General features: G+C 40.3%; 1 protein-coding gene across 1 annotated transcript; it reads right to left on the reverse strand.

Annotated features, from left to right (window-relative positions):
• Positions 1–4,000: 4,000 nt before the first annotated feature.
• Positions 4,001–6,818, reverse strand: LOC138191373 (uncharacterized). The gene is made up of 5 exons (XM_069138118.1): positions 6,581–6,818; positions 6,268–6,518; positions 5,000–5,479; positions 4,337–4,861; positions 4,001–4,282 (listed from the first exon to the last, which is right to left on the reverse strand). The coding sequence occupies exons 1-5, from the start codon at positions 6,816–6,818 to the stop codon at positions 4,001–4,003; spliced, it is 1,776 nt and encodes a 591-aa protein (XP_068994219.1).
• Positions 6,819–9,419: the final 2,601 nt, after the last annotated feature.

Genomic DNA, 9,419 nt, shown 5'->3' on the forward strand with positions numbered 1-9,419 from the left:
TCACAAATAACAATTTTTTTTCATAGGTAATATTAAATATACCACAAGACGAATTTTAAAAACATCTATTCCTCATATTTTTCACAAGAATTTAGTGAATACCGACATATTTTCATAGTCATCGTAATCCCCCCTCCCGCCGCCCTCACTTGAGGGTGTTATCTGGGAGTCATCTCTGTTCAGTCTGTGACTCGCTCCCATAATCAGATTTGAAATACGACGTAGAAGCAATGATAAAACTGCGATTGCGGAATATATTCACCACAGTGGGCTACTTTTCTTTTACACGACGAATGAAGTCACTTACAATTCGAGACTATTTAAAACGAAGTTGCAAATAATAATCAAAATTGAGATGAATCCTTTGAACGTTATTAGAATGCTTCTCGCAACTTTTAAAGTTATGCGTTTACCGGATTCGCCAGTAAATAACGATGAAAAACAGTTGAAAGAAAACTTTGAAAATATTTTGTTGAGTGCAATGAACGAATGCAGTGGTTTCGAAATGGTAAAAGAAAATTCTTTGCAACTTGAAGGACCGTTTAAGGATTGGGAAATGAAAATTGTTGAAGATATAGAATGGACAGACGCCCTATATGAACCAGAACTTTCACCTGATACATGCACTCATGATAACGAAGACTTATCTTACGCAGCGGGAAGAAAAGAAATTTGGATTTGGGCAGTGTGCAACAAAAGTTCAAGAAAGTGCAATCTATACGACAGTTGCACCGGTGGGCCCACAATTAGAACAAGGGGGGACATACAAAGAAAAATGAGTACGAATTTGTTGTTACACTTTCAAAAATTTCAAAGCTGCTGTAGATGCTGGTTTAATAGTGTACGATTCTGTCTCGGAAAAATGGGCAATACATGCTCAAAAAGAAATAGGGCATACTGATGTTCGTTTCAAAGCATTTCATACATGGATAAACTCATTCAAAGCAGCTCATCGTATCGTATCGAAAAAAATTAATAAATTCATTACATGCAAAACAATCGAAGATGAAAAAGTGTTGGAACGACAGATTCAGAAATTTGTCTACGACGTAGAGCAAAATAATAGAACGTATGGATTGTCAAATACATTTAATGCAGATCAGAGTGGCTTCCAACTAGAAATGCGTTCCGGAAGAACTTTAGCAGTCAAAAGAGAAAAGCAAGTACAATGTGTTGTACAATCAGCCTCTTCTAAAAGCCACAGTTACACTACTGAGCCGACTATATCAGCTGACGGCAAGCTGCTATCTCCTCTATTTTTGGTTTTCAAAGAATCAACTAGCAAGATTGGTCCAATAGTGGAGAAAACGCTTTTCAGACCAGATAATGTATACAGAGACGTATCCAAGTCTGGAAAGCTTACTTCAGGTATAAATTATACCCACTGTTTTTGTATAGACATTTTTTCGAATGAAAAAATAATAGGTTTTTCTATTCTCAGATCATTTTAAAATTTGGGTGCAGCATGTGTTTTTCCCGAAAGTTGGTTTGAAATCTTTATTACTGATTGATTCTTGGACTGGACACTGTCCCCAAGCTGTACTTAATGTGAAACCCTCAAATAGAGATGTCAAAGTAATGCTTATACTCAAAAGAACTACCGGAAAAATCCAGCCCCTCGATGTTTTTGGATTCCGAGTATGGAAAAATTTTGTTAGACATTTTTCTGATAATTGTCTTTCGATGAATTGTGATATTGATTTGCATTTGAGAAACAGTATAGAGCTTCAGTCACTTGTTCATTACCAACCGTCGTCACCACGTTATATCGATCTTTTCAAATATTCTTGGTACAAAAGTTGTTACATAGAAGAAAAACAAGCGAATCTTGAAAATCCTGTACACTTTGCATTGGGAGATTCCTGCAACTCACACTAAGAAGTTCCAGGATGTGAAAATGTTACTCTTGTTCGCTGTTCCTGATGTAAAACGTCGTTACGCTTTGAACACTTTTTCAATGACTATCATTACTGCAGTACTTACAACGGCTGATAGAGCATATGATTATATATTAGCTTCTGTTCATTGCTACAGTGATTATTTTGTTGAACTGTTGACATATTGTCAATAAAAGATACGAGCATATTGTACGTTCTCTTTTTTTTACTTGACTACGAAGTTTTTCTGTGCGTTATCCCAAAACTTAGTCTTATCTACCGAAACGAATATGTGGAAGCGCTTATCGTATGATTAGTTATCTTATTGCCAAATGTAAATCAGTCAGAATTATCGATAAGTCAGATATAAATACTTTTTCAACGAAAGATCGATCTATTAATAAGTTGGCTCCTAGATAAAACCGTTAATTGAATGCTATATACGTGATACGGTTGTGGTAAATTAAAAAAAAAACATATCACTAGGAGAAGGAATAAGAAAAAAGAAATACTGCCGTTTTATTGTGATTAAACGTAAACATACATAGGGGTAGTTTACCCCCTTAACTTGATTTGCTAGAAAAACGCGAAACCCCATATGTATTATTTTTCTTCGCTCTTCAAAGTGCAATCGAAATCATCGAGATAGGTGAAATAGTTTTTTTTGTTATAACAATTTTATGAATTCCAACCGCTATTACTTTTTTCCTATGCAACCCCCCGATATGAAACCAGTTGCATTTTTCACGGTTTACCATTAAGATAATCATCCATTTGGGTGCATTCGATTACCTCAAGTGAAGATAGGTGAAACCTGGAAAGGACCCCTCGGAGGTCTCAACTTCAAAGGATAATTTCACCCCCTAGAAACATTTTTCCTCCGATAAAAATAAAATACAGATTTTGATGTAGAATAACATATATAAATTTTATCTAAATCGAAGGATGTCAGCGGTAGGACATTCCTTCTTAGATTTGATTCGAATGACCTTTTCCTGACTAATTGGACACGCAGGAACTGTGAAAACGCAGCGAAAAAAGCGTGGAATTGACCGGAGAAAAATGGCTAGCAAAGTTCTTCCTTCTTCGGCTGTAACTTTTGATGCGTCGGTCGCAGCGTATTGAGACTGCGCCCAATCGGATTCTCTTGCAAAATTACGTCGGAATAGTGCATGAAAGAACCTATTACAGCACTTGTCAAAATCGCGAAAATTTCTGCTGAAAATAAGAAGGATTGATTTAAATGACCCTTTACTTACTAATTGGACCCTCAGGAACTCAGAAAACGCAGCAGAAAAAACGTGGGATCAACAGGAGAGAAATGTTGGGCTTAATTCAACGATTTTCGGCTGCAACTTTTAATGCGTCGATCGCAGCGTATCGAGACTGCGCATAATCGATTTTTCTGGCAAAATTACCTCGAAATAGTGCATGAAAGAACCTATTACAGCACTTGTTAATATCGCGAAAATTTCCGCAAAAAATACAAATGCCTTACTATTTTTTTAGTTTTGGAGTCAAGAATTTATGGTATAATATTTGACTGAAATAACCCTTTTCTCACCAATTATACCTGTTTGGGATGATGTACACGGGATTTTCAATGGAAAATTAAGAGTCTCTATTCTCGTTACATCCTCCTCCTCGTCATCTTGCTTTTACACTAATTTTCCTCGCGAGAGGCGCTTGACTCGCAGACATTTCGCCCCCCTTGAAAGGCTCTTTTCCAAAGATAATAAACATCAATGAATAAACAAAACGAATGATATAACCTATGTGAACTATAAATATCACAGAATCAAGAAATAAAAAAATGAAACAAAATAATAAACGTGACATTCACATGGTAAATGTCCGAATACGAATAGAGAATGAGTAAGAATTTCTTCTCTGCATGCACGATGTAAGGAGAGTGTAGTGTGTAGATGTTTATGTTTACCCTTTTCAATCCTTTGAACTCACTTTTTCAAATTTGAACTCACTGGTTATGAGAGAAATTAATGACAACAGAGTCAGGGCGGCTAGGTGGTCTAGTGGAGTAAGTCTCCGGTAAAGCATCGCTAGATTCCAGGTTCGATTCCTGGCTCCGTCGTTAATTTTTCAAATTCACCAGTTGTTCAAATTTACATATCCTCAACAAATAGAGAATGTTTGAATGTTGATAAAGAATTTTGAAATTTCGAATTATCTCGGTCGATTGGTAACGGATAGATCTTCTTCACCGCCCGCTTGAAGGTTCCCGTCGCAGTCTTCACTGCTACCACCCTCACAACACCGTCAGTGCCCAGATGGATCTCCACGACTCGTCCAAGTTTCCACTGAAGTGGTGGAGCGTTGTCCTCTTTTAGAAGCACGAGAGCTCCGATCTCGATATTTTTGGTTTTTGTCCACCACTTGCCTCGTCTCTGCAAATGCTACAAATACTCCGCATGCCAACTCCTCCAAAAGTGTTGGCGAACCTTTTGAAGGTGTTGCCATCGCGACAGTCTGTTGTCGGATGTTTCAAGATAGTTATGTTCTGCAGGCAATATGAGTGTGTCCCCAATAAGGAAATGGGCAGGGGTCATGGCAGTTGTATCATTGGGATCACTGGATAGTGGAGTCAACGGTCGGGAATTCAGGATCGATTCGATTTCGACCAAAAGAGTATAATATTCTTCGAACGTTGAGACCAAGCCCATGGGAACTGTATTAAGCTGTCGTTTTGTAATTTTGACAGCCGCCTTCCACACTCCGCCGAAATGCGGTGCCCGTAGTGGGATAAACTTCCAGGTGATTTTTTGTTGTGAGAGATGCTCCGATATCGTGTTTTCTTCTTTTTCGAGAAACTCGAAAACTTCTTTTGATTCTCGAACTGCGCCAACAAAGTTGGTACCATTGTCGGATATAATTTGTGAGCAAACGCCACGTCTAGCGACAAATCGCCGTAGTGCTGCCAAGAATGTTTCTGATGTTAACTCCGTAACAAGCTCCAGATGAACTGGCTTTGTCGCGAAGCAGGTGAATACAACAATCCACACTTTTAATGTGTGAACTAGACCTCGTCGACGACTTTCACGTACTTGCAACGGGCCTGCGTAATCTACCCCAGTAGAAGTAAGTGGTCTCAAAGATCAACGAACACGCTCGCTCGGTAGATCGCCCATCATGACTTCTGGAGTTTTCGGTTTATTTCGGAAGCACAGCAGGCAACCGTTCGTAACCTTTCGTGCCTCTCTTCTGCCACTCAGTGGCCAATATTTTGATCGTATGGAACACAGTAAGTTTTCTGGACCGCAGCGATGCAGCTGGATATGCTCTTTCTTGAGAATCATCTTCGTGATGAGGTGTCGAGTTGGTAATATTATCGAAAGCTTCTGAGTTTCCGGAATATCAGCCTTCGACAATCTTCCGCCAACCCGAAGAAGACCTTCACTGTCGATGTATGGATTGATGGAAGCAATTTTGCTTGTCTTGATGACTTGTGCTCCTTGTTCGATGGACTGAAGCTCTGTTGCTAATGCTTCTTGCTGAGTCAGTCTTATGATTGCTTTTTCTGCTTTTTTAAACTCCTTAACCGAAAGTGGACCATTTTTTTTCCACTCAACGCATTGGCTTTGAATCTGAGAACGAAAGCTATCACTCGCTGTAATTTGCCGAACAAGGAGAACTTCCGCAGCACTTCGAACGTCTCAGTCTTTGTGCTTATGAGTACGGCTGATGATTTCATTTCCGTCTTATCTACTTCAATTTCTACTTTTTTAGGCCATTTTTCAGACCGAAGCCACTCGGGGCCATGCCACCAGAGGTCACTGCATTTCCATTGATCAACTGTGATTCCTTTTGACAATAAATCCGCGGATTCTCTTTGGAAGACACGTGTAGCCAAGTCGCGTCTTGAGACAATTCTTAAATTTTCGTGACTCTATTAACCACGTACGTTTTTCTCATGTTCGGCGATGTCCAAATCCAGCTGAGGACGATTGTTGAGTCACTCCAAAGGAAAACTTTACGAATTTTGTCGCCATATGCTTGTTGTGCGGTGTTACATAGTTTTTGCGAGTAACAACGCGGCATTTATCTCCAATCTTGGCAGTGAAATAGTTTTGAGCGGTGCGACTCTGCCTTCTGATCCGATGAGATGTGATTGTTTATCGCCCTTCGAGTCTTTTGAAACTGCATGGAGGCGGACTCCGAATGCTATTTCAGAAGCATCGCCGAAGCCCACAAGATCGAAGGTCTCCTGTGCATTTTGCGGATTAACATTGCTTTCGATTCAAACGCCGTTGATACTTGGCAAAGAACTGTAGAACCCCGTCCATTTATTCTGAATCCCTGGAGGCAGGAGCTCGTCCCACCCCGTCTTCGACTGCCACATTTTCTGCATTATGCATTTTGCATTAATTATTACAGGACCTAATAGACCCAACAGGTCGAATATCTGCGCTATTTTTGAAAGTACAACTCGTTTGGTGATATTTGAAGTCTCGTCGATTTTCACGCTGTATTGCATTGTATCGGAGTTCGAATCCCAAAGAAGTCCAAGGGTTTTCATTGGACCCTCTTTGTCGATTGTTAGCAAACTATCCGCTTCGCGTTTCTTTGATATGTTTTCGAGGATTCGTCGATCGCTCGCACGCCATTTTCTTAGATGAAACTGACCTTTTCGTAGAAGTTCATCCAATTTTCGTTCCAAAGCTATCGTTTTTCTATTGTTTTCTCACCAGTGATAACGTCGTCCATGTGGAAATCTTCTCTGAGGGCTCTAGTTGCACGTGGGAACGTGTTGGTTTCTTCTGTTGCCAATTGTCGCAAACATCTGATAGCAAGGTACGGTGCGGGAGCTGTCCCGTAAGTCACTGTGTTGAGATGATACTTCCGAACTGGTTGAGTTTCGTCTGTTCTCCATAGGATTCTTTGAAAATCTCTATCTTCCTCTCTGACGATGATTTGACGAAACATTGCAGCTATATCTGCTGTAATAACAAACTCGTGTCATCAGAACCTCAGAATTATGTTGAACAAATCATTCTGCAAGTTCGGTCCAACCATTAACTTGTTCAATGCAGGGCCAAGAGAAGTTTTTGCTGAAGCATCAAAAACAACCCTCAGTTTTGTCGTGATCCATCTGTCTTTATGACTGGCTGATGCGGTAAAATGAATGAATCGTTTTGTTTCAAATTTGTGCCGTCTAGAACGAGCGACATATGCTTTTGATTTTGGTAATCCTCCATGAATTTAACGTACTCCGTTTTGATTTGAGGATTGGCCCTGAAACGTCTCTCGAGCGAGAACAGACGTCGAACCGCCTGCTTTTCTAACACACCGAAGAGAACTTCTTGCTTTTAGGGTAAGGCTACTATAAACCTTCCGGTCTTGTCTCTTCGTACAGTCTGCGAGAATTGTACCTCATATTCTTCTTCTTCTTCAGCCATTCGTCTTGTCTCGCGAGGTTCCTCTTGATTCGAGAAATGCTCCAATTGCTCCTGTAACGCTGCGTTTGTTACGAGTCCACAGAAGCGCTGGTTCTTCGAACTTGCATCGATGAGCTCGCCATCGACGATCCACCCCAGCAAAGTATTTTGCAATCTTGAAATTTCCTTTGGTTGTCGAATTGAATCTGAACACATTAATCTCCAAAAAAGCCCAACACCGCCGAGTAGATCAATCGCGCCTGTCTCATGGAAGTTCGGATCGGCCAATTTTAATCCATCTGGCAAACTTATTAATTTTGCATTGCTTTTCACCTGTGGCGAACGTCCTGTGATGCTCGGTAGCACCAAATAATCGATGAGCGTCTCGAAGTCTGCATGCATCGACCTTATCTTTACTGTGGTTGTGCGTGCAATGTTTGTCTGATTTTTGTTGATACCGCTGATTAACTCGTTCTGTTTTTCGCACTGGAGCTTGAGTTTGCGCACCATTTCTTCTGTTATAATATTCGACTGCGAACCCGGTTCTAAGAGCACTCGACAAGTGTGCTTATTTCCATTAGTATCTTCGATCTCAAGACGAGCAGTCGATAGTACTACATGAGATGTTGGCTTTTTTACGAAGCTTGCATTTGAAATAACAATACCTTCGGTCTGTTGACTGTTGTCTCTTGCACAATGTGTCACAACGGATTTCTTCGATGGCTCGCCGTTCGATTTTTCCTCCGTTGTAGGCTTGTTTTCTAAATCTAAATGTAACAATGTATTGTGTTTTTTGTCACACTGTTTGCAGTTTGATGATTTACAGGCTGTGCTAAGATGTCCTTTTCCCAAGCAGTTCATGCATAACCTTTACGATTTTGCTTCGTTTATTCAGTCCGATGCTGACAGTTGTAGAAATTGTGGACATCTGTATATCGAATGAGATTCATTGCAGATTGTGCAAGAGGATTGCGAAACGGAAGCTAAAGATACCCTTTGTTCGTTATTTATTCCCACAGGAGGCTTCGTTGTTTCTTGTTTGTTTTTTCCTTCATTTATCATTTCGAGCGTACGACCTCCCTCGTCTAGAAATACCTGGTATTCTTCCAGCGTTGGTCGTCTGTTTATATCAGGAGATGTTCTTTCCACCCAATCTTTTTGTGTATCAAAATCCATTTTATTTTTCAATAAGTGAATGAAAAGCTCGTTCCGTTTGTCAACTGGAAGCTCCAAAGTTTTTGAAGCTTTCAAGTGTGTTCGTACGTGGACGATCAGCTGCCTAATCGACGATGCTTTATCTTTCGTTACTGCTGGAAAGTCAAGCAGTTGATTTAAATGTGTATTGATTGAAAAATTCTTGTTTTCATAATTTTCTGTAGTAATTCCCATGCGTTCTTGTAGTTAGTCACAATCCTTGACAGTCCTCCGATGACCTGCAATGCCTCGCCACTGAACGAGCTACGCAAGAATTGGATTTTCTGAATTGGCGTAATTCCTATACTTTCATGTATCATGGATTTGAAAGAATCTTTAAATAGAAGCTACTGTTGATGATCGCCGCCGAATTGTGGCAATTGTAATACGGGAAGCTTGACGCCTATTCGTCGATCCGCGTTTTTATGATCATTATTACCATTATTATGAATCCGATTGTCTTGTGCCTGCGCTACAGCTTGAGCCTGCGATTAAGCCATAGCTACGTCGATTGTTCTTTGAACTTTTATCGCTGCTGCGTAGTAAATTTCTTCGAAAACTGTGTGTTGCGCGTCTGAATCGTCTTGGACCTTCATTTTCGCTTCTTCATGTTTCGCGGTACATATTTTAAGCGCGTCAATTGCGTCCTGAGCTTTTCCGAACGATTTGAAAAATTCATCAAACTTTGCTAGTTTGACTTTAGCCTGAGATAATTCAATATCATCCGACAGTGCGTTTTTCATAAGCGTGAGCTGACCTTTGATAGTCGCTCGCTTTTGTTGCAATTGCTTTAACTCTGCCATTATTACTCTTTTATCGAATCGGGAATGGGAAAGGAATTGAAAAGAACACACTCACCTGCGTTTGCTGAGACTGATGTAGCTTCTAACGACGAATATCTGTCTGATGACCTTGAGATGATCTCTGTCCTTTGCCCAATGCGATGATGTCTGCT

Source organism: Neodiprion pinetum, chromosome 1 (assembly GCF_021155775.2).
Source record: "Neodiprion pinetum isolate iyNeoPine1 chromosome 1, iyNeoPine1.2, whole genome shotgun sequence".
NCBI lineage: Eukaryota > Metazoa > Arthropoda > Insecta > Hymenoptera > Diprionidae > Neodiprion > Neodiprion pinetum.

Excerpts from the sequence above, each read along its gene's own strand:
- LOC138191373 (XM_069138118.1), bottom strand. The coding sequence starts at position 6,818 with ATGTTTCGTCAAATCATCGTCAGAGAGGAAGATAGAGATTTTCAAAGA. Across the intron at positions 4,862-4,999 it reads GCGATCTACCGAGCGAGCGT|CCAGTTCATCTGGAGCTTGT; the intron begins GTTCGTTGATCT and ends TTCGCGACAAAG. Across the intron at positions 4,283-4,336 it reads GATGGCAACACCTTCAAAAG|AGACGAGGCAAGTGGTGGAC; the intron begins GTTCGCCAACAC and ends TAGCATTTGCAG.